The sequence below is a fragment of the Beta vulgaris genome, chromosome 3, assembly GCF_026745355.1.
Source record: "Beta vulgaris subsp. vulgaris cultivar EL10 chromosome 3, EL10.2, whole genome shotgun sequence".
NCBI classification, from domain to species: domain Eukaryota; kingdom Viridiplantae; phylum Streptophyta; class Magnoliopsida; order Caryophyllales; family Amaranthaceae; genus Beta; species Beta vulgaris.
This window is the reverse complement of record NC_079204.1, coordinates 3,576,155-3,600,505: the sequence shown is the minus strand read 5'-3', so window position 1 is coordinate 3,600,505 and position 24,351 is coordinate 3,576,155. Positions and strand designations below refer to the sequence as shown.

Here is a 24,351-nt window from a genome sequence, read left to right as displayed (position 1 = left end):
ACTACTATCGATATCCTAGAAAATTTGAAACAAACAAGCCACTAAATCTAAGAGTTTGGCTTTCCTTTCACTTCATTTCCTTTACTTAAACCTTTTTCCTTTTCCCTTGGTGAACCAAACACCCCCTTATTATCTGACACTAACATGAATATGACACAACACAACTTATTTGCCAATACTTAAAGAAAACCCAATAAGAATAATTCGCCAGCTCTTAAAAGAAACTCAGCGCAATTTTTTTGATATACTTATCAGAAAAGTATGTCATCCCTTTAAACCTATAACTATTGGATCGCATCGGTCGAATCAAATTAACTAGGGAAAGTCATGAGCGGGATAAGCAATGGTGTTGACAAAGCCAAATCGATCCTTATTTGGTCTTGCCCAATATCTTCTAATGACTATAGTAAATCACGCTAACTTGTTGCAAAGAGATGAAACCCCCCCCAAAAAAAAAAAAAAAATGACAGCTGTGGGATTTGAACCCACGCCCTTTCGGACCAGAGCCTAAATCTGGCGCCTTAGACCACTCGGCCAAACTGTCAGATAGTTAATTAAAATCATAAAAATCTGAATATAACTATTTGCACTGATATACCACCGACAGTGCAAGTGAAGTGAAGAATTGCCTCACTTTGTCGTGCAAATTATTATCTCAAGTACAGTAAACATCAATCACTGTCATTTGCCAAACAACAATATATCAAATTCAAAGGTATTGTTTTTTTCTCTCATTTTTACCATTTTTTAACATTCTTGTTTGTTGTTTCTTGCAACTACAAACCTAATCTTGCTTTTTCTATTGATAATTATAATGATAATTGATTAATCCTATGTAAACAGTACTTAATTGCCCACTTGTTTAATTTTTAATGACGTTTTGATTGTAGCTTTCACTTTATTTGTAACTTTTAATTGCTTTTGGCTCCTTTAATATTGGATTTTAATTTCTCAAGGACCCAGATTACCTAATCCATTGTATGCTTATGATCTTAATTTGTCTGTGCTTTTTGGTCACTCCTATTTGATTAATTTCATAAATTAAGTTATTACTGAAGGATATTCTTGGTAATTTATGATAACCCACTTTTTTGTACTTGGGTTTCTTGCTTTTTTAGTAAAAATTATTACTGGGGGAAATTCTTGGTGATTTATGATAACCCACTTTTTTATACTTGGGTTTCTTGCTTCTTTAGTAAAATTTATGGGAACCTATTATGAAAATAATGATGGATTGTGGTACTCAAGCATAAAGTTTTCAACTTTTGGCTTTTTTTTGGGTTTTTTATTGTTTTTTTTTTTTGGGGGGGGGGGTCTCTGGGAGATGAAAAGAACATCATTCTCTGGTGGTGAAGGTAACTATGATGGTACTTTATGAATAGGTGTAGTGGTATCTTATATGGTGAATGGGTTAGGGTGTTACTTTATTTGGGATGGTTTTGATGCTCAGGAGGTACAAATTTCGGTACCTCCATGGGGGATAAGTTATAAATAGGTGCAACGATATCTCGGATGGTCCATTGGATGAATAGGTTTAGTGGTGCTTTGGGTGGTTGTATCGGTAAATTAAATGTTTATGGTGGTATTTTGGATGGTTACGAACTTCTGATGGTTGGGAGGTGCGAAATTTTATACCTCACTTGTGTGGTATTTTGTAATTGTGTGGTGGTAATCTCATATGGTCTATTGGTTATGGTGGTACTTTGGATGTTCATAGTGGTACTTTGTGTAGTTATGAAGGCATTTTGGATGGTTGTGATGGTTGATAGGTACACAATATTGGATGTTTTTTTTTTTATGTCCGAAGTTAATTTGAAGCGTCCAAATGTGTCATGTCTCATCTAGGTGATTTGGAAACTTTTTCAGGGTATAAACAAGAGATGTAGGTATCATCAGTAGCAGGGGCGAAGCCAGACTTGATTAAGGAGGGGGGCCAAATATGTTTCCCTTTTTAATATTATTAAATTGTAAGCGGGAACTTTACTAGAATTTTTTATTTTCTTTTATTTGAGCCTTTTATATATTATAGATATGGTTAAGCTTAGTGGCGGATCCATAATTTTTATATAGGAAGGACAAACTTAGTGTGATAATTTTGTTTCAAAAGTTATATACTAGGTCACTTATTTTTTTAGTGAATAAGAAGGGGCAAAGCCCAACAACAAAACGATCACTCATAACTAAAGTACTTTATATCATTTTTTTGGGTAATTTTGCGATTGAGTAGATAGATATGATAAGAAAATAGTAGGATACATTTATTGGAGTGAGAGGGTAAGTGACCTTGACGTTTTAGTAGTAGGAAGATTATAATGTATTAAGATAATAAAGAGATCATATTAAACATTAAAGTAATAGAAATAATATTAAGTGATAGATGAAATTGAATAGTATCAAAAGTATTATGATACAAAGGTATAGTAAAAAAAGTATTTGTTAAGGGACAATGTTTCATATTATGCAATGATAATAATGCTCATGTTTGAAAATCTTATTATTCCTATAGCAATTAAGTACTACTCTAAAAAGTAAAAATAATGACATAAATTAGAAAGTGAAAACAAAATAAGAAATCATGTTAAGCAATCATAGTTAGCCTAAATAAAAGGAAAAAGAAAAAAAAAACCAAAACTACAAACAAGAGAAAGCCAACGCTTAAAACAAGAAAGCAAAAAAGCAAAACTCATTCACTTCACAGAATCGAACACGCAACTATGTGGACATTAGTCATGCGCTTCTACCATCTACTCTAACAGGCCTCATAATATTCAAATTTTCCAAATATCACACTTATTTATTTTTCTAGGCTAGCAGGGGCCATGGCCCTCTTAGGCCCCTTGATAGCCTCGCCCCTGATTCAGTAGGGAGCAATTCTCATCCCTTGATGTTAGTGGAGAAACAAACTTACTATCTCAAGGCTTTGGTTGTAGTGTTAAAACGAGTTAGGTTGAATCATCTATAAAAATAATAAGGGACTTCATATATGAAATGTAATTGAGAAATTTTAAGCGATTTTGCAAATTTTAATAGCTTGGAGCTGCTATTCCTCCTTGCCAGTGCGCACAGCTGCACTTCATTCTTCTAGCTGAAAGGCATCTTTGCGTAGAAATAGTCATCTGCTGTTTTTCTTGAAATTCATATTGCATATCTCTATGCTATCGAGGCTATGGTATAGAGATAATCCTATAGGTGTATTAGTTTCAGAAGTTGTGTGTGGCAACTTGAATTTGTTTATAATAATTGACTAAGGCTCCAAAAGTAGATCATCTTCAGGTTGTGTATAGAGAGGTCACATCTACAACTTGGAATTTTAGTGTAGAATATTGCAAGTTGCAGTTACAGATATAGAAATTTGCTTGGTCCTGTTCTTTTGTGCTAAGTTAACTATATTGTTTGCATTAGCAAGATGCTGCTCGCGTAATACTTCTTTTGGAATATGCCTTCCTGTGTTTCTATAAAGGGGTACGAGCTCAGTGTGTGGGGAAATTTTGCATACTACTATTCCTACGTCATGGTAGCTGCTGTGTTCCTAGGTTATAGTTCTCTAGAATGCACCCATGATTAAACCTCTTTGCCAACTATCCAGGCAGTTCATTGTTGTGATGTTAGCCATAACGTAATCAATGGATCTTTTTAGTGCCTATATGTCCTCTGTTCTGCTTGAGCTACTTGAAGTCCATAATTAAAATTGAAGTTCAAATGATTATCTACATAGTCGACAATGATTCAAAGAGAAAACACTTAGCGCTCTGAAGTGTCTTCGGATCATGTTAATGCCCTTCTTAGTGAAGTAGATTCATGTTATCACAATGTTACATCTTTCTTTCCACATATGTGATTCAAAATTATGATCATGTTAAAATTTGACTATTCTCGCAATAAATTGACCAGGGAATCTGTGATATGCTATGTTACTTGGAAATGGGTATGAGTGTTGCTATGTTGGGTTAGATGCATAATTAAGTTTTAGACAAACCAAGACTTGTTACAGGCACTGTTTTGAAACTGGACATGGGTGCAGGACATGGCATTAATGAAACTTATATTTGCGTTCCAAGACATTTTTATTAGAATAAGGATTTTGTACCCTTGTCAGTCAGCACCACATCAGATAAAAGGAAGTGTCGTAGTAACATATCATGTCTCATTGTGATTCATTTATATACAAATTCACAGTGTCTGTGTACTTAAGGCCTAACGGTGCTGATGAGTTACTTCTCTTTGCCTTAAAAAGTAGAAAGTTTTTGACTGATCTGCAATTTCCGTGAATATCAAGGTATATAATGCAACCCTTTTGTATTTCACATTGTTGTAACACAGTTTAAGCTGCTAGATCCATGCTCATTTGTTGAATTATTCTCTTTTCTCATTGCACTAGTTTACAATCTTTACATACTCAATTTCTAAGATATGTTCTACAAACTAACTCTGATTTCTAGTCAGACACACAGATGCTCACACGTTCATGCATTCACATAATTCACAAAACACTGATCACCGTATCAATCACATGCTACTTATTTTGTCTTTGCCAGCGACATCACCAAGCTACTGTGGATGAGTAAACCCTCGTTACTTCTAAGACTCACCACATTGGCTGATTGCCAACTGAATTTTCCTTGCTATCATCTCCAATCAAAAGAACAGGTCTTTCAAACATTCCATTTCTGGCCATTTTTTAAGATCATATCAGGTCCAGGAATCCCACCAGTGGGAACTACTACTTGTCTGGTCAAAGAGAGTTCCGGCATCAAAACTGCACCATTTCACTGGTGGCGGTGATATTAATGAACCATCTATGTTTTCGCTTATCTTCAGAAGTTCGGATTCTTCCTGCCTGAAATATGCTATGGTTCCACTTCTATCATCATCTGAATATAGGACTCCTTGGTTGTCCATTTCTTCCTGCAAGTCGCTTGACTTTGCTGTTAATCCTGCATCAGGTTGCCCATTTTCTCTGCTCATTTTTTGACTGTTGTCCACAAAATCCTCGCATCCATTGTCTCTATCGTGGGATTTCTCTAACAGTCTACGTAGTTCTTGCAACTGTTAAAATGAAATTTTCTTAGAAGACTGTTACTCCATATAATATCTAGCGATAGTAGAAAGTAGAAACAAAGCAAAACTAACCTGTTCTTGCAGGGATTCTCTCTCTTTCTTGATGACTTCTAGTCGAGCTTTTAGATTGTCATAGCTGTTTTTGAGTACTCTGTAATTCTTTTCAATCTGCTTCGATTTCCACCTAGCTCGTTTGTTTTGGAACCATATAGCAACCTGTCGAGGTTGCAGGCCTAGCTCTCGAGCCACTTGTACCTTCTTTCTCGGCTCGAGTTTTGTTTCTGATTCAAATATAGTTTCAAGTGATTTAACTTGGTCGTCGCTAAACCTTCTCTTGTTCTTGCTCTTCCTCTTCCTTGTGGTTGGTAGCTCATCTTCAGCACTCAAGGGCTCAACCTCGATATCAGCTTCTGTTGCTTCTGGGGAGGTTTCTCTTCCTTGCATCATCATCATTTTTTTTTTTTGGTTTTAATTAGTGAAAACAACTCCACTCTTGAAGTACTTGTGATCATGAATTGAATATGTTTTAGAGTCTTACATAAGAGGACATGTTTGGGGATATATAGTCAGCCATGAAAAAAGTATTATTATGGTCACTTTCATGTTAATAGAGGGTTTTTAATGATGGCTTATCTAAAGCCATTGGGCCAGTTATCGTAGGAAACTTTCTCACTCATATATGTACACATCTTTTTCAACTTTTTGTTTTTCTTTTTTTTCAATTTTGTGTTAAATATTTAAATCACAGTCGCTGAGTCGCAGCTGTATTTGCTTTTGATTTCGTTCAACGGTTATTATGGGTGCAGGTATTTTTGCTTGTTTATTGCAGACCCACCATAGGATATGGTTATGTTTTTGTGAGTTTTCTAATATTGGAGATATATATATATATATATATATATATATATATATATATATATATATATATATATATATATATATATATATATTAGTGGCTTCACTGGATCATATAAATATCTTCGTCCCTGAACCTCTCAAAGTGCAGCAGTTGGTCTGTTGTTTATTTACCTTGTCGACAAAAACGTCCATGTTTTAACTGCCTCTGTAACTTCATTTTACCCTGCAGCAGACGAGATCGTGAAAAGGGGAAAGTTTCAGTTATCTGAATTTTCTTTACCTGTAATACCCAAAGTTTAGTTTATAATGTGCTTAATGGCTGTGTTTTTTTCAACTAAAACTAGCTGAGTAAAAGTGTGTTAGTAATTGAATATGTATAAAGTAGAGATTTGATATTTCTTGTAACAGGCAATTGTATTAGACACTAGAGATCCTCTATCCCGTTTGTGGTTTATTCTATGTCCTGTTAGCTGCAATCGCGCCACACATGTGGTTTTGACTTGGTGAAGTTCTAGATTAGGGTGTATTCTCTTAACTTGATTTTCACTTATCTGCACTTATAATCCCAAGTCTGAACTTAAGTTGTCTGATCTTATTGGCCATGAACTTAATCTATTTGAACTTATTAGAAACTGTTGTAGTTGTTCACCCTGAACATAACCTAGCCGACCTTGTGTAAACCTAATTATCCTGGTAGAAGTGTAAGCGAGGTGAAGAAAACAGAGCCGTGGAAGCAAATGGAACATAAGAGGGGATAACATATGATCCCAACCCATAAATCACTACCAACAAGGAGCTGAAAAGGCTACTTGATTTAAGTACGGTTTTACGTGAGAATTAAGTCACTTATATGCCCCAGCCCCCAAGTCTTTCTTGCAACTTTGACGCACAATCACATTCTACTTCTATATTCTCTGCTTGTTATATGGCAATTGGTGTTGTGTCTATGTACTCAATGTAATAAGTCATTTTCGTCTTGTTTGCCATTATGTGCTACAGGGCAGAGTAGACTTTTTTGGGAGATAAAATTTTGAAAAGCTAGCAAAAAGGCTGGGTGGTCCTGCGTACCGAATTCATTGCAAAAGAGAATTGGCCATAAAGACAAGGTGGGAAGAGATAGAAAAACAAGGTATCCCTCTATAACACTTGATCATTGGCTCCCTTTGCCGGTCATTTGTAGTTAGGTAGTAATACATTTCATGCTTTCACCTATCTTTTGCTTACCCCATCCATGTGTTTAGGAGCAAGGATGAGCAAAGATAAGCTCAACTGAGCTTGGTTTGGAGGCTTGGAGCTTTCCGAGCCTTGAGAGTTCAAGGTCGAGCTTAGTATGCATCTTTGCTTGATACTTTTCAACTTTTTTGTAATGTTCGAAACCCAAATCCAAATCGAGCTCATCACTAGAATGTGATCCAAATTAACTCAATTAACTTGATCAAAGTTCGATTTGAATGACCTGTTTGCCACATTTCTATGTTGGCTTTGGTTTAGCGTAGGTCAATATGAGCATACATATGCCCTCTCCTTTTATTACTATATACTCCTTCCGCCTCTTAAAGACGTCCGTTTCCATTTTAGTATATCCATATCACATTTCTCATATCCTTTTTTTTGGATCGAGTAATTGAGTTCACTATCTCTACTTACTCTATCCTAAATATAAATTATCACTAACTATTTTTTATCACATCTAACTTTCCCTCTCTTGTCAATAAGATCTACTCTTTTTTCATTTTTCTCTCTTCCCAACATAAATTTGCTCTTTCTAAAACCAACGGTTCAACAGAAATGAGCAATGTTTTTAGAACGGAGGGAGTACTTAAACAGAAATCCACTAATACAAAAATTTTGGATCCGGATCTTATAATACCTCTCTTTGGAGAATTTTATAAGTTGAGCTCGCAAACGCTAAATTTGCGAGCTCAACTGTTTACATTCTTAATTCTATCCTCCACATTGCTGGCAAATTTTGTCCAAGATTCTTTATTTTGTTTGTATTGAAGTTTTTGTGGGTAGAGTTAGGATCAAATTTGGTCCACTAGCTTGCTATCCAAAAGATCTCTTCAATAATATGAATTGGTTCATTGATTTCAGATTACGAGAATGACGTGGTTTTATTAGGAATCATTAGTTTGTTTGTTCAAGCCAATGTCACTTCTTGGTGGGATGATCCGTCCTTACTACCAGATTATAACTCGAAGTTTGGTTGAAAGTAATCTACTGTTGAAGCTACATGACAAATTTTGTGATGAGTTGGTGATTTTAATTAGTTTACGAGTGGTAACATAAGTACAATTTGGATGAGAAAGGTTACATGATTTGGGCCCATTTGGAACATTTTTGCTTTTAAATCTATGGTATACAAATTCAATGCATGTTGATGTTGGTCATGTTGCCCTACTTGACAAGAGATTAATGTGGTAACGTTAGGTTGTTCATACAAGTATTTGTTATGATCACAATTCACATCTTTTGTCTAAATATACTTTCTCCGTTTAGAAATAGTTGTACTGTTTTATGTTTTCACACTTGTCGATGCATGGTTTCGAATGTTAAAATCTTCAATTATCAATGAGTAAAAATTATAAAAAGTTAATATTAAAAAAATATACATTGAGACGAATCTAACAAGATCTCATATGATTATGTTTTTACTAAAATATAAATCGTCAAAGATAATGGAAGTGTAAGATTTGAATAGTGAACACTATGTAAATGGTGCAATTATTTTTAAACGGAGGAAGTGTAAGCAAATTATGATTATACAACCTCCGTCCTCGTATAATTCTCTCTTTCTCCGTCCTCGTATAATTCTCTCTTTTTTTTGTTAATTTGTTAATCTCTATTACCTAAGGGAAGGGGGGAGCAATAGTGTCCTATTTTGAAATGTCTATTCTACCCCCTTCCCTTTCTAAATTACAAAAGGAATGTCAATACCAAAATTGGGTTCTAACAAAGCCACCGATAATTAGATTTCAACATCACTCAGAAATCACTTATATCAGGATACTTTACAAATCATTCATAGAATTGAGAAAATAAAAAAAATCACGAAAATGATCAGAAACTTTACAAAAACAAAAATTTAACTTATAAACTAAAATTAATATACTAGGACGTCAATACATACAAAAACATTCACAAATTCACTTACAAATCATTATTCTCAAAATTTTGATGTCCCCGAATGAAGAGACTATTTTACCCCTTTTCCTTTCTAAATTACAAATTCACTTACAAACCAAAGGGAGATTCAAATAAAAATACTGGAAATAAAATTATAACAATCACTCACAAGTCAATTAAAATCATAGAATTGCATAATTTACATTATACAAATCACTCAAATGAGTAAACTTTACAAAAACCAAAAAATTAACTTACAAACTACAACCAATACACTACAACATCAATACATACTCACAAAAATTTGACTTGAAATCCAAGTGTCCACTTTCTTCACAATATATGAAGTAGTACACTTAATTCAAAAACCAACTAAAAAATTATAATATTTGAAATCATAGATAAATTCAATAAAATTTCTATTTTGTTCATAGAATTTAACTTTGAAAAGTAAACAAAAAAGACTGGTGAGAGACTTAAGTGACAGAGACTAAACCAATAAATTTTATAACTAAAAACAATTATACTCAATATGTCTAATGTTCAAATTTTGACTTTTACATACGTCGAAAAAAAATCAAGTTTATGTCTTAAAAAAAAAATTTAAGCACGCATCGCGTGCAAAAAATGCTAGTATATATATAAGGTAAGGAGAAATGTTGACAAGTTAGGGGAATAAAAGTGATCGCTATTTGTCTAGGGTGAGAAATCGATCGCAAAACCTCTTAAAATCCAAAGGGAAGCTCTAACCATTAGGCTATTCCTTACTCTATTTACCATTCAAATTTAATATTAAATTTTCTAATGTATATTTCAATATATAAAGAGTTAGCTCGTATTAGATTTATCTAAATTTATACTTTCACTATAACAAAGTTTAAATAATTTCTTTTTACATTGAGAAAAAAGGTTTGATAGATTTTAAGTATTAGAAGTGTGTAATGAATATATTAATGGTCAAATTAGTGAATTAAGATAATTATATGAGATACTGTTTTCCCCTAAAAAATAATTATATGAGATATAGAGACTACATCAGGCAAGTTTGACAAGATTATGAGAAATTTCTGATTTTTTCCCCCCTGAATATCTTACAAGCAAGTTGCATACCCACAGAAAAAGAGGACTAGTATATCTTTTACAACATAAATTCCCTTAGGTTTTTGGATGGTATCTTTTTAGCATTGTTTGGTCATCTTTCTTGAGTTACTTTTTTTTGTCTCTCTCACATCATTATCTTTCTCTCACGTTTCTTTTTACTTGCAATGGTTTGCCTTGTATATTATTCACTAAGAGGATTGTTAAACATCGCCACAAAAATACTTAAAATCGCCCAAACTCTCACATGAATATACCATAATACCCTTACTTATATTTTCTGATTTTTTACCCCTCCTCTCTCTCATCTCCTCTCTCAGTCATTCACTCTCTCATCTTCTTCATTCACTCTCTCATCTTCTTCATTCACTATCACCATCTAACTCAAAATGTCAGGCATTTCATCGGAGGGAAATCCAAAGAAAAAGAAAAAACTTATTTTCCGACCTGCAGCGGAGAAGGCACTTTTAAGGGCTGCGGAGGTAAGACGGCAACAAGAGGAGGCGGAGGCGGCGACGTTGGCAGCGGAAACGGCGGCAACAGAGGAGATAGACGCGGCAAAACCAACGACGTCTTCTCAGGTGACGTTCCATCCATGGGGCAACCGTTTGGCTAAAACGTTCCTTCCATGGGGCGAACGAATTGAGCAGACGTACGGTGCAATTTCCCAAAAAATTATCCTGCCCAATGTTTTTGTTCCCTATGTTGTTGTTGTTGTTGTTGTTGTTGTTGCGCCCATGGGTAGAACGTTCTGGCTAAACGTTCGTTATTTTAAAACAATTAAAAAAATATCACCTCAAAAGAAGACGACATTTTCCGGTGTTCGTGCTGCGTTTGGTTGGAGGTCGACGGTGGCGATGAGTGGTGGTAATTTTAGAGAGAAGTGAGAGTTGGAGTAAATTTGAAATGAAGTAAAAAAATTCAAATGATAAAGTAAAGTAAAATGGTAAAATGCTGAAGTAAGGTAAGATTGGTAAAAAAACAACAAGGGCATAATAGTCCATTCATATATAGATTTGGGCGATTTTAAGTACTTTATGGGCGACGAATAGAAGTTCAGTTCACTAACTCTACTTAGTTCGTCTTTGGTCATTTGTAGTTAAGGAAAAATATATTTATGTGAGATTTTGTTATATTTGTCTCAATCAAAATATAAGTGATAACGTTTACAAAGTTTCTTATTCTTTTTTCTAAGAAATAGTTTCTTATCCTTTTTTCTAAATAATAGTTTCTTATCTGTTTACAAAATCCTCGTTTACAACTTATAACCGTTAGGAATATGATATAGGTCTTATTAATATTTGTAATTTTAGGCTCCATTTTTTTGGACTTCTTCTCAGTTTGATTAATTTCAGTTCAATTTCTCGTAATTCAAAAGAATGGGGTCTTATCATTAGATTATTCATATGTCCTATCGAAGTTTGTTAGTGAATACAATTTATAAAAGACCTTCAAAATTCACACTTTGATGCTTTACTTGTTTGAAATTTTAGTTTTCTCCATCTTAAAGTTGAGTTCTTGAGTGTTTGGACAAACTAAGGTGGAGGTGACCAAGTGGATATTAACATCATTTGCCTTTAGTATGAATTTTGCAGATAAGATCCAACAAAGGAAATTACAGAATAATAAGTATAAGACGTTATAAACAAGTGGCTTTAAGAAAGTGAGAGGACTATCATTTTCGCCTAATAACACCAAAACACAAGAGAGAGAAAAGACGCAAATCTTTGTTATTTTTTATTTTGTAAATTACTGCAAATTGTAAATTGTAATGATGAAATTTCAACATCATTTTTTGTTTTCCTTTATAATGTAAAAGAATAATCTACAACTTGATGTTAACTTGGATGTTTGGACTTTGGAACACCTTTGTCTAGACTCTGCCGTTGGATCCTAAGAATTGTGCGAGTCTCTAACACGTTTTTGAACTACGATATCTTTTATTTCTTATTAATAAAAAAAATATAAAAAGTTGATATTATGGATGTACACGTTTAGACGAATTTAATAAAATTCTACATAAGTATGTCTTAGTCTATACATTAACGAAAATATTTGGTCAAAATTTGTAAAATTTGACTCTCAAAATAAAAACAGGAATTATATTTTGGGACGAAAGGAATAATTAAATAACTTTTTATATTAATTAGAAACTTTAATTTGCTTTATAGATGAGAAAAGGAGATGCATGAACTTTTATTCTGCAATTATGAAATGTACTGGTTGATTACTCATAGTCTATGCGGAACCAATTTTTTAATGGGTAGTAGTAGTAAACCATCTGTTTAACGCGTTAACTATTAATATTTCTAGTTACATACTTATAAATTTTGTAACTAGTTATTAGGTCCGTGTTATGCTCCGGGTAAGAAAAAAATTTCATTTATTAATATAATATTTTATGATAATAACACTAAATATAACTTAGCCTAGTAGTTAGAACTAGTACTTTAGTATATGTACTTGATGTCTTGGGATCAAATCCTATACTATGCAATTTCTTTATTTTTTTATTGTACATGGATTACATGAACTAAAACTCCCTAGGAAGAACGCCACGTGACACAGTTTCTTGTTTTCGCACGCCTTTTAATATATTAGTATAGATAATTTATATAAATATATTAAGAAGCATTTTGAAGCAATTGAAAGAGTCATGTGACATTCTCATTTTTAGCTGTTTAATTATTCCATGTCATCATTTTATTTAAAAAAAAATCAAAAACATGTTCCGTATATATTCAACCATGTGACCTCTAGTAAATATACTAAAGTTACAGAGGCGATGAGGGGTGCTAACCCGGCCATCCAAGGTCAGGAGTGGGTCGGCCATAAGTTTTAATCATTAAGCTATGCAACATTAGATAATATTTTTTAACATGAAAATATTAGAAAGCATCGCTTGAAAATAAAAACTAGTTTGAATTTTAAAAATATGAACTAAAATAAATGTAATGAAAGTAATATCGTACATAATAATATTTATTTTAATATATATTTTATTTTAATAAATATTTATAATTTATATTACTACGATCAAAATGAGATATTTAAATAGTACCAAGACGAAACTAGAAAAATAATTAATAACGAGATGAGTACACAATTCGATATAAGTCTACTAGCTTGAAATAACTCCAACTTGTATTTTTTTTTGCCTTGGAAAAGATGGGAGAACAAACTGTTTAAGTTGTTCCATGTTGATTGGATAATTCTATGTTTTTATTTGCTTTACTACATAGAAGAAATCATAGTGAAGTCTTAACTTTGTTGAAGATTCTACAAAATTGTCGTCCTAATGGATAACGGAATTCCGAGCTCGAGGAATCTATAATCTACAGGTGGTGGTACTAAATTTTCAACGACTAACTCTATTATTACAATATAAAATCATCTATTGTTTTCTTATAATCTTATTTTAGATTAGTGATATAGACAATTTATCTTAGAGCATGTATAATGGCCAACGCGTGGGTGAATTTTTGGTGGTCTTTATATTTTTTCCATTCTCTCCCATTTTCTTCTTCTTCCATCTTACATCCGAGTATTCCACTATGATTCGTCTTTTAGTTGCTTCTTCCTTTTCTCAATATGGTTCGTCATCTCCCTCTCTTTATAAGATTTTATCATGTCTCAAATTCCGCTCATTAACAACTTTCAACATGCGTTCATCGACTATTGATGCTACTTATTCCTCTTCGGTGCATTATTTCTTTTTCTCCCTCAGTTTGTGGGCGTTGCTGGTCTGTCACCTTTGTCAAAAATTCGCGAGTGCTAATGGTGTGTCGAAACATTAAGTGAGTAGTAGGGAGAGATAAAGCGAGGATACAAGGGAAAAACGTTGATTTTTGAGTTATTCCATCATAAGTTATAGTGTAATAGTTACACCCAAAGAATTTCTGTAAAACAACACCTAATAGCTTAATACGGTTCGACCCAAATTTTATAAATGATGATTTATTGGTTTAGTATGACTGAATTCAACCAAGTGACTAAATTAGCTCACTTTTCATACTTAGGCCTAATATGTGGTCAACTAAAATGTTTTGACTTATCAATCAAAACTTATTATTAGTTATCATGATTCATCAATTAGAAAATTTCTTCCTAGGGCTTAGGGCCTCGTCATGAAGGTTCTATTTTTGGTGGTAAGTGATAACATAATAGATTCATCGACACACTTAAGATAAGAAAACTACTAACTAAAGTGAAATTGCTGGATAAAAGACAAGTTAGGCAAAAAGAAAATAGCTATGTAATTATGTATAAACCCCCCAAAATTTCAATGTATGTCTCTATCAATTTAATGTACATCTCATAGTGTGGACAATGGCTTAAAAGTTAAAACCCTTGTGTCGAATTCTTGGGGACTATGCTGTCAATTTTGAAGAAATTTGCTCTTAATTTTTTATGAATATGGTAAAGTGGGCTACCACCCAAATATATACTCACAACTACTATCAACGAGGTTGACACTTCAATTTGTCTTTAAACGGCTATATAATTATATTTATAAGGAAAAAACAAACGAGTGTTTCGGGGCGTTAAATAAGATAATTTAAAATGAAAATCAAGTTTGGATTCTCTAGAGTTTTAATGAAACTCTATAAAATAGAGTTGTATCTGAATCATATAATTTAAAATCAAATTAAGAGGTGGATTTTGATGAGAAAAAATATGAAGGATTTTAAAAAGAGAATATACGAGCCATTGATGTTTTATTCAATGGTTGATATTGTTGAAACTCTACCTTGTAGAGTTATTTTACAACTCTAGAAGATCCAAATATAAATCTAAACGTTAATTATATTGATTGATGTGCGATTTTGGTAAGTGTCCCATAATTATATCATTTAAGGAAATATATTTAGTACTTATCCAACATCCGAAGTGTTTGTTAGCAAGATACTATTATAGTAGATATATTCTAAATCTATATCTAATTTGATCCCAAACAAGAACCTAATGCCGGCATATCCAATTTTAGTATGTTGCTTAAGGAGTGGGATAGAACACGTGTATACAAACGAGTGGTGCCACGTAGACGTCGTTACACTTGTCATGCATAAATTTGGAGTGCTTAATATTTTCCATTATCTTCATTATAATTAAGTGTTGGTGGAAAGCTTACGGATTTGACTAGTTTCAAAAATGGAAAGGATTAATTTGAAGCTACTTACAATTTTGTTTGAAGTTAAGGTGAAAATGATGATCAATTGAAAGACTAATTAAAATCTCCTTCCCTACCAAGAGATTAAATCAATTGCTTCCACATGTGATATGTTTGCCACCTTTTTTATCTTTTTCTTTTTTCTTTGGGGGTGTGTGTGTTAGGGGTGTCAAGGAGAATTCTAGAAGGTTTTATAGTGCTTGAGCTTATAAATTAGGTGTGGTTTTAGTCTTGTTAAAAATGAGTAAATTGTATTTTAGTTATTTGTAGAAATCAATTAAGCAAGAACTATGTACAAATTAATAGATTCTTTTAGATGTCATTTATGGAAAATGGGTTGTCTATTTCAACTATTTGGTAATTAAATAGTATCTTTGGATAGTGAAATTCATTTCTTTTCTTTGAATTGGGTGGTATTTTAATTTTTATTAGGGTACTTTATGTTCATCAACAACAGAATTTAGTCTAGTAGAATTACTTTAATTTGTATTGCTTGATGCGTCGATTGAAAATTTAGTAGGGTGTGGCTGAAAAACTCTCAATAATGTAAGTAGCTGGATAAGTAATTGAGTAGTTGAGTAACCAAATAAGCATAATATATGTTATTAAAATCAAAGACTCTCGGTTTGTAAGTTGGCCCCCTTTTAAACAGTACAACTCAAACAACGTTTAGAAGTTTGACAAGCTGAAACTAATTAAAGGCGTAAAATAGTATTTGGTAAAGTAGCATTTATACATACTAGTGTTCAAATAAAACTACTTCATCTATTGAATAAGTGAAAACTTTTTTTGAAAAACCTCTCACATAAAGAGAGAAGTTTCAATTATTTCAAAATAAAGAATAGAAGAAAATATATTATTTTAAAAAAATGTTGACTAGCTTATATTAACAAAATAATGGGAGTTCTACCCAAAATTTAGGGTTCAATTAATCCATTGTTATTATTGATCATCGTATTCTAAGGTTTATATTGGATAAAGGCTCGCATTAAATTAATTTTTTTGATTTAGTAAAAAGTCTACTAGGTAAAGACTCTAAAGAGTGGCTCCATCTTTTCTTACATTGTTTTTTTTAATCATGTACGTTCATACTCGGACTAATTTGTAACCTTATTTGGAGGATGTAATCAAGGAGAGATTTTCTTTAAATCAAAATATTGAAAATTTCTAATAGAATTAGGTACTTGGATTATTTGACTACATGCATATACACACAAGTTTATCAGTTATTCATGTAACTAGTTCTCTCGGAAGGCATTTATATCAAATAATAGGATAATATGTCATCAACTACTTTTTCTTAATACCCAATTATTTACATCCTCTATTTTATACCAAAATAGCATAGAATTGTATTTTTTTTGTTGAAAATTATAATCATTAAACACTAATGTTTAGTAGAATCGAACTAAGTGATAATTTTTTTAAAAAAATAATATTATCTCTATTAGGTAGATTACTCACTAATATATGTATTTATCTTTCTAAGTTTCACTTAGATCTTTTACGTCCTCACGATTATTTTTCCTAATCCCCCCTAAAATCCAACAATAATTGTTGAAAATTGTCCATGCTAGAAACTAGAATTTTGGAGTAGATTAGTGCATAAGCTTTTATAAAGCTAAAAAAACTAATATGAATCCGGTATACATTAAGTCGGTCCATGCGAGATGGATTATTATAAAGCCTGTTTCACTCTTGGTTCTGGACTTTTCAATAGGCAAAAGACTGTCCTAATGTTGAGCCCATCTTTGATGGATTCTTTACCTGTGGGCTGTGGCATGTGCCTCGTTTAGTGCACATATTTTGGACTAGAACACTAAGTTGCCAGGTCTTTAAAACAGGAAGCCAATATGTATAGATTGGGCCATTGGCCCACATATCATCTCTAGAGGCCCAATCAATAAATGAAAATAAGTTAGCCTCTCAACGCCCATTTGATTAGTTTTAGTTCCTCTAGTGTAGAGGGCTAGAGGCCAATGACATGCTTGCGCTATTCTTAATTTGTTTTGTAAGAGATCGCATACTTTTAAATTAAAATTAGGCAATGATAAGTCTTATATTAAAATGAGTCCAATAGTGACTAAATTAATATCTTTCAGTGACTAGTTTAATCAATTTAATTACTCTGTCTACTTTTATATTAAAATTAGACCGTCTCTTTTAATAATTTTTGATTCTCATAACAACAATCACATTCTAGAAAGTTACACACACTTTACTATTCTATCCGTGTTCTACCCTTTTACTTTTCATGATTTTCATATCTTAATTTTGATGTTTTATATTTTTAATTATATACAATTCTATTCGTCTCATGATATGATGCTTATATTCTTTTTTAAATCAGTTATTTTCAACTTATTTTTATTTATTAGAATTTATTAGCGTTCATCTGAATTTATATTTAGAAAGTGAATTTATTATTGTTATTATTATTATTTAATATAATGTTTGAAATTAATTAGAAGCTATCTGAACTAAAAGGTACTCCCTCTGTTTTTTTTTATCATTCCTACTTTTCTGTGCGCGTCTTCCAATGCACGTTTTAAAACTTAAATATCTTTCATTATATATTAGTAAAAATTATAACGATTGAATATTAATAAAGTACTAATTGAGACGAATCAAACAAGACCTCACATGACTATGTTTTTTCTTATAAATTGAGAACATTTAAGAAGATTCTCTCTATGCATGAATAGTGTCAAAATTCTAAGTGAGAAAGATAAAAAAAAACAGAGGGAGTAATTATTAAGATGAAATGAAGGCATCTCAAGTAGATTTATTCAATCCTTCAAAAAAAAAAAAGTAGATTTATTCAATAGAAATTGGGGTTGGCTGAAGTGTGTAGTTTTTCCATCTTTCATATCAAAATTTAAGGTTCAACTAGTTATTAAGCCCGGGCTATGCCCCGGGTAAGAAAAACTTTCATTTATTAACATAACACTTTATGATACAAACACTAAATACAACTTAGTCTAGTGGTTAAGACTTTAGTATATGTACTTGAGGTCTAGGGATCAAATCCTATACCATGCAATACTTATATATTAGTATAGATTCCTACCTTCAATATTTGATTGGAATTTAATAGTGGGGTAGTGGGTTGCAGAGTGTTGGCTTGTAAATTGTAATGGGCTAGTGGATAGAGGCTCTATGCGAGAAGAGTTTAGATAACTTATCAACACGTAATACTTATACAACAACAAAAAAAAATGCCTTGTATAGAATTTTATCTCGTGACTTCAAGTTTATATACTAAAGTATTAACTACTAAACCATATGATATTTAGTGATAGCATTTTAAAGTAAGATATTAGTGTTGAAAATTATAAGTACCCGAAGCATAGTCCGGATCAACAAACTAGTTTATATTATAAAGGTAGACTTATTCAACAAAAATAAGAGGTAACCATCTAGAGAGAAAGGCTTGGTAACCAACTGTTTGAGTCCAAAAAAGACTCAAACACCCAAAAAGAAACACAATGGTACCATTATAACCTGACATTGGTATCAAATTGTTATCAGGACCGGTACCAAGGTATCAATATTTTCGGAGAATGGTACCATTATAACCTAGCATTGGTACCAAGCAACTCTTTGCCACACGCGCGTGAAATCTTCCAACGCATAGAATGACCAAATTACCCCCGTTTGAGTCACCTAAGAGACTCAAACAGTTGGACGCCTAGACAAGCTCCCATCTAGATGCAGAGTATCTCGTAGGCAAAGCCAAGGGAGGTAGCCGTAGCTGTTGCATAGACAATAGATAGACATTTTTGGGGTGCATGGCATTGGTGATCATGGAGCTTGTTTGGCCCATTTATGTCAAAAAAGGTTCCCACGTCTTGTATTTTCACCGTTCTAACTTTTGGTCAAGTCTCCTGCTCGATAAAAACAAGTCAAGTTGTGCCTTTTTGCCTTACCAATATTGTTCCTTTTCTTCATCTTATTGCTTTCTAAATTTTGGAAGTTATAACTTATTAAATTCTTCATCTAGGTAAGCCAGAGATTGTCCCACAATCCAAGTCTAGGCAAGCACTAGAGGCGATAAAATCAAAATGCGAATGGAGTAAGAGTTGGAAAGAGAATAGTAATCAAGGATTTAGAAATCTGGAAAGATTCCAAGCAACTGATTGAGGAATTTCAAGAAAATAAGAATACTCTTTCTACTATACAAAATATTATTAAAGATATTCTTCACACAGCGAACGACTTTGACTCTATTAGAGTAACAAAAGATGGTAGAGAGCAAGTAGAAAAGGCCCATTGCCTAGCTACTCAAGCCAGAAAGATGGGCTAAAGTTTGTAATTTATTTTCTTTTCCTATCTATCCTATTGTCAAAAAAAAAAACTTATTAAATTCTAATATTATTTTAACAATGAGCATGAATTATGTTTGATTTAATATTTTTAGGCTCCATAAATTAAATCAATTATCTGTTCTCTTCTTATTTGGTTCAACTCCTCCTCAATTCATTCATTAATACTGATGGTAACGAACTCTCGTATTTTGTTACTTTCCTTCCTTCTCAATAACAAAATGAATTTCTTGATGGTAATTATTATCATTTTCGTTATTGTTTTTCATTTTTAACTTTCAATTTTTTAAAGACTAAAAAAACAGAAAATCGAAAATCAGAAAAGTGATTTTCACTATTTAGCTGTCAGTTTTCAAACTCATCATATTTCTAATAAGTTTGACTAACTTTTGATTCATTATAGGACATATATCAGATGACTTTTAAATACAAAAAATTGAAAAATAAAAATCACAGTAATACACAACGAACCCTTTTTTCATGGGTGTTATAAAGGTTTTTTTAAAAAAATTTAAAACAACTATTAAATGGGATAAATACAACAAAAGATGAAAAAGTGTATTGAAATGAATTTCCAGCTACGTTGATTCTTTAATATCTATGGATAAAAGTATGATTTCTTATATAACATGTAGTTAGATTAGAGTACTATAAAACGTTTTGTACACTTTTTTTTTTTTTTGGTACATATTGAACGTTAGGACACCCTTCTCTCAGGGGAGACTCTTAACGAATCCAGAATAACTAATTTATTTAACAAAGGTTCCGTAGAAGCATCCACGTATACCGAAGCAGCAGAACTATTGTGACCTTTTTTTGATAGAAGATCTGCTACCCGATTAGCTTCCCGAAAAATATGCTTGATGGTGTAGAATCTAAACTGTCGAAGCAAATTTCGAATGTCATCAATTAGGGTTTGGATAGTCCAGGGGCAATTGTAATGCCCTTGCAACACTCTTATAACTACTTGATTATCTCCTTCAATATACAGATCTTGAATATGGTGCTGCATGACAAGTATCAATCCATTTCTTAAAATGTTTTGTACACATAAATTACTTAGAGAGCCTCCATCCTTCTAAGAATATACATTTTTCTTCTTAAGAACTCTCAACTTGATAAATTAAGCTTATAACTTTATAAATTTACCAACCTTCAAATTTTCTAATCACAATTAGTGAAAACCATTGAAAATCAATTACGGTAATATTCATATCACTGTCATTTTCCCAACCCTTCAACCATACATTAGTCCCTTTTCAGGATAGACTATAGTGAGTAGTGGAATACTTGATTACTACAATGAAAACTGCAAAATCCTCATTTGTTATGGTTTCTTATTTTCTACAAGTGAGATTAAGATTCAAATTTTAATGGAAGCAAATTTCAAAATTGTCGAGAGAGGAGAAGGAGGGGGCCTCTGGGTGAGTAGCCTTTTACGATAGTAGAAATTGTTCTTACCACGAAAAAGAGCGAAAAAAAAAAAGTGAACAAAAACTTTTACCAAAGACCTAATTGCAATGGCTTAGCAAATCCTCCCAGATTGTACTTTAAGTTGCCAATTCATTAATTATTATCTCTGCCTCGTGTAGACAAAAGCAGTAAGCTAAAGTCGGCCAGCAACAATGATAACGGTTGACTAGAAGAATCAATAATAATGTTTGGAGTTATTTTTTATTTGTAATCACCAATACTTTGTATTTTTTTTTTCCATCAAAAAAAAAATTAAAGGTGTTTTGAATTTCTTCTTATCAGACACTAAATTTGAATTTTGTTTTCATTAAGAATGATAAATAATCAACTAAGCATTAGTTAATTTCATTTATTTTATTGTAGAGTAAAAAAGAGAATTTAGGATACTCGACCTACTCTCAATGGAAACTAGTATGAAGTGAAACATACGAAAATGAAGAATAAGTTGAAGGATTTATGTCCTCGACTTAAATGCAATTACTAATGTATAATGGATCATATTATAGAGATAATAAGTTCGTTATATTGGGTCGTCTATACGTCTTGCTAGAGAAAGCTATAGAACTTCGGATTAGTAAATAAATAAACCCGAAGCCCAATGTAACGGATCCTACAAGGTCACACATTAAACTTGGATCAATAAAAGAAACCTAGAGCCCAAGAGGGCCCTAGGGTGGCCGGCCAAGAGATGGGAAAAGGGGAGAGAAATCTGACCTAAATACTTTTATATAATTGGGTTAGGCAGAAAAGAAAACAGTCAGTTTATTCTCTTATTATTTTCTCTCTCCTATTCTCTCTCTTCAAAAGTCACGTTATACTCCAAGAAACCAAAGAAGAAGTTTTCTTCCTTTCCAACTAGCATTGGTGGAGTGTTGATCTGGGTTGGTGGACTAAGTAGAGGAATCACATCTGAGATTCTCAATCCGGGTTCTTCAAGCTTTGTGGAAATCACGCTACAAAGGTTATTTCTAAACCTGTATGTGATCCTTAATTGTATATGCATGTGATCCTGATTTAAGTGCTTATGAATTTGATTCATGAAATTCCGCTTTATAGTACTTATATATTCCTACATAAGTTTGTGTAAAGTGTAAATTCTCATAAATGTTTTGAAACACTCCAAAACGAAATGCTACTAAAAGGTAGTTCTCTTCACCTTATAAAATAAATTTCACGTTCAATTAGTTTAGATAAGTTCAGATAAGTTCCAATAAGGTTTAGTCAGTTTCAATCAGGTACAATACATTTCAATAAGGTTCAAATAATCAATGATCAATAAATTGAAATTAAGTCTTTAATTGAAGTATCACATGAGTATATAGTATTATAATCGTATTATTGTCTATTGTTTTATTATCTATATTATTATAGTTGATTATGTTATTACTAAAAAGAATATTATGATCATGATCAAATAAGGTTAACAATAATAATCATAAGAGATCATTAGAAGATGTTATTCTGTTGAAACCCATTAAGTGCCCACTTGTGAGTGTCCCACATTGGAGACAGGAGAGAATAAACCACTTTATAAGATAAGGAGTTACTTCTCCTATCACCAATTGGTTTTAGGATGGAACCTCCTAGCTTATAAGTGGGCTAAACTCTCCTCCTTATTGGGTTACCCAGGCCCATTTTCAAAAAATTAACATGGTATCAGAGCCCGGGTTGCGGGTCTCGTTTAAAACTGGGTGTTTGATAGCTACTGGATAAGGATTTACCTCGACAGGATGTCCAGTCCCTAAGAGGATTATTGCTCTGACCTTTCCAGTTAGCTCTGAATCTCTAAGGATACTCACAAGTGAGGGGGTGTGTTGAAACTCATTAAGTGCCCACTTGTGAGTGTCCTACATTGGAGACAGAGGAGAGAATAAACCACTTTATAAGATAAGGAGTTACTCCTCCTATCACCAATTGATTTTAGGATGGAACCTCCTAGCTTGTAAGTGGGCTAAACTCTACTCTTCCTTATTGGGTTACCCAGGCCCATTTTCATATAAACTAAAAAATTAACATATTCATAAGAAATTAATAATTACTATTTTTCGAAGAGTAAAGCTTAACAATTACTTATGTTATCACTCATCAAATCTTTACGTGAGTTGGAAATTTTCTTATCCTGTGGACCTATCCACAATAAAAAGAAAACTATTAGAGCTTGCTCCCAATCAACCCTAACTTATCTTTCTTTTCATCAAGCTAAGGAAGTCAAACCTAAAATTGTGTGCTACATGAAAAAAAGAATAAGGAGCATAACTATCTCCTAGGCGCGGTGGCTTTTCTCCATGACCCTAACAAGGCTTGCACGCATTCAGTTTTTTTTTTTCCTAATGCGTGGATGAGATTTGAACCCATGATTTTCTTGTCACGCAGACTCTAATAATATGTCTGAGGACCAACTCAACGAAAAGGTTAAAGTGATGATTGGTGTCCTAAAATTGATTTTGTATTCTATTAAATGAGTTGCAAAGGAGGGACATGATTACCTTATATAGTTTCGACTATGTCCTCATGATCTAATATATACCATATTTAATTTATTTTCTAATACTAACATTTTATTAACTAAAACTTCCATCAACATTGAGTTCTACCTACTCACTAGAGTTTTTGTCTTATTCAATAACTAGTTTGATATATGTTGATTAGTTGTAATAATTTCTATAAGTCGAAGTGAACTAGGCTTGAGTGGAATTCTCAACTTGTTGATAGTTGATATTAGATGAAACATCACCGAGCTAATCAACAAGTAATTTATTGCGTACATGTTTGGTATAAAATAGCTTTAAAATTAAGAACCACAACATTTAGTTTCTTCCTATTAGGATGAGACAAAGAGTGAAACAAATTACAATATTCGTCACTAAAACAATCGCGAGGATAAAGCCAACTAAATCATATATTTGCAAAGAATTGAAACCCCTATCTTACTTGCACTTCTTTTACCCATGATTTCCCTAAGTTTGTCTACTGACATAAAATCTTATAATGGTGACAAGCGAACATATATAAACAAAACAACTTCTTGATTTTTAGATAGGATTGACTAATGATGCGTTATTAATTTCCACTCATGTCTATGCTGCACACGTATCAGAAAACTGACAACACCATTACCCCGATAGATATCTACCCTTATTACGCCATTTAATTTAACTATGACAAATGGCATATGAATACTCTCTTGTTACTCAAAAGGGGGGCCAATCCTATAGTTAACCCTCCTACAACCTCACCTAAACA

General features: G+C 32.6%; 1 protein-coding gene, 1 long non-coding RNA gene and 1 other non-coding gene across 3 annotated transcripts; 1 reads left to right on the top strand and 2 right to left on the bottom strand.

Annotated features, from left to right (window-relative positions):
* The first annotated feature begins 50 nt into the window (after nucleotides 1–50).
* LOC104883354 (uncharacterized) lies at nucleotides 51–8,397 on the top strand. Its single transcript, XR_007272117.2, has 3 exons — nucleotides 51–715; nucleotides 6,916–7,045; nucleotides 7,158–8,397. It is a non-coding gene; the product is annotated as an uncharacterized LOC104883354 (long non-coding RNA).
* TRNAL-UAG (transfer RNA leucine (anticodon UAG)) lies at nucleotides 465–544 on the bottom strand. Its single transcript has one exon. It is a non-coding gene; the product is annotated as a tRNA-Leu (tRNA).
* LOC104883352 (homeobox-leucine zipper protein ATHB-12) lies at nucleotides 4,266–5,546 on the bottom strand. Its single transcript, XM_010667861.4, has 2 exons — nucleotides 5,131–5,546; nucleotides 4,266–5,046 (listed from the first exon to the last, which is right to left on the bottom strand). Exons 1-2 carry the CDS (start codon nucleotides 5,509–5,511, stop codon nucleotides 4,690–4,692), a joined length of 738 nt encoding a protein of 245 aa, XP_010666163.2. The 5' UTR covers nucleotides 5,512–5,546; the 3' UTR covers nucleotides 4,266–4,689.
* Nucleotides 8,398–24,351: the final 15,954 nt, after the last annotated feature.

What these genes read in the sequence shown, in the direction of transcription:
- LOC104883352 (XM_010667861.4), bottom strand. Translation starts at nt 5,511, where the DNA reads ATGATGATGATGCAAGGAAGAGAAACCTCCCCAGAAGCAACAGAAGCT. An exon ending in GAGAATCCCTGCAAGAACAG is followed by an intron (nt 5,047 to 5,130) that starts GTTAGTTTTGCT and finishes TCATTTTAACAG; the next exon opens with TTGCAAGAACTACGTAGACT.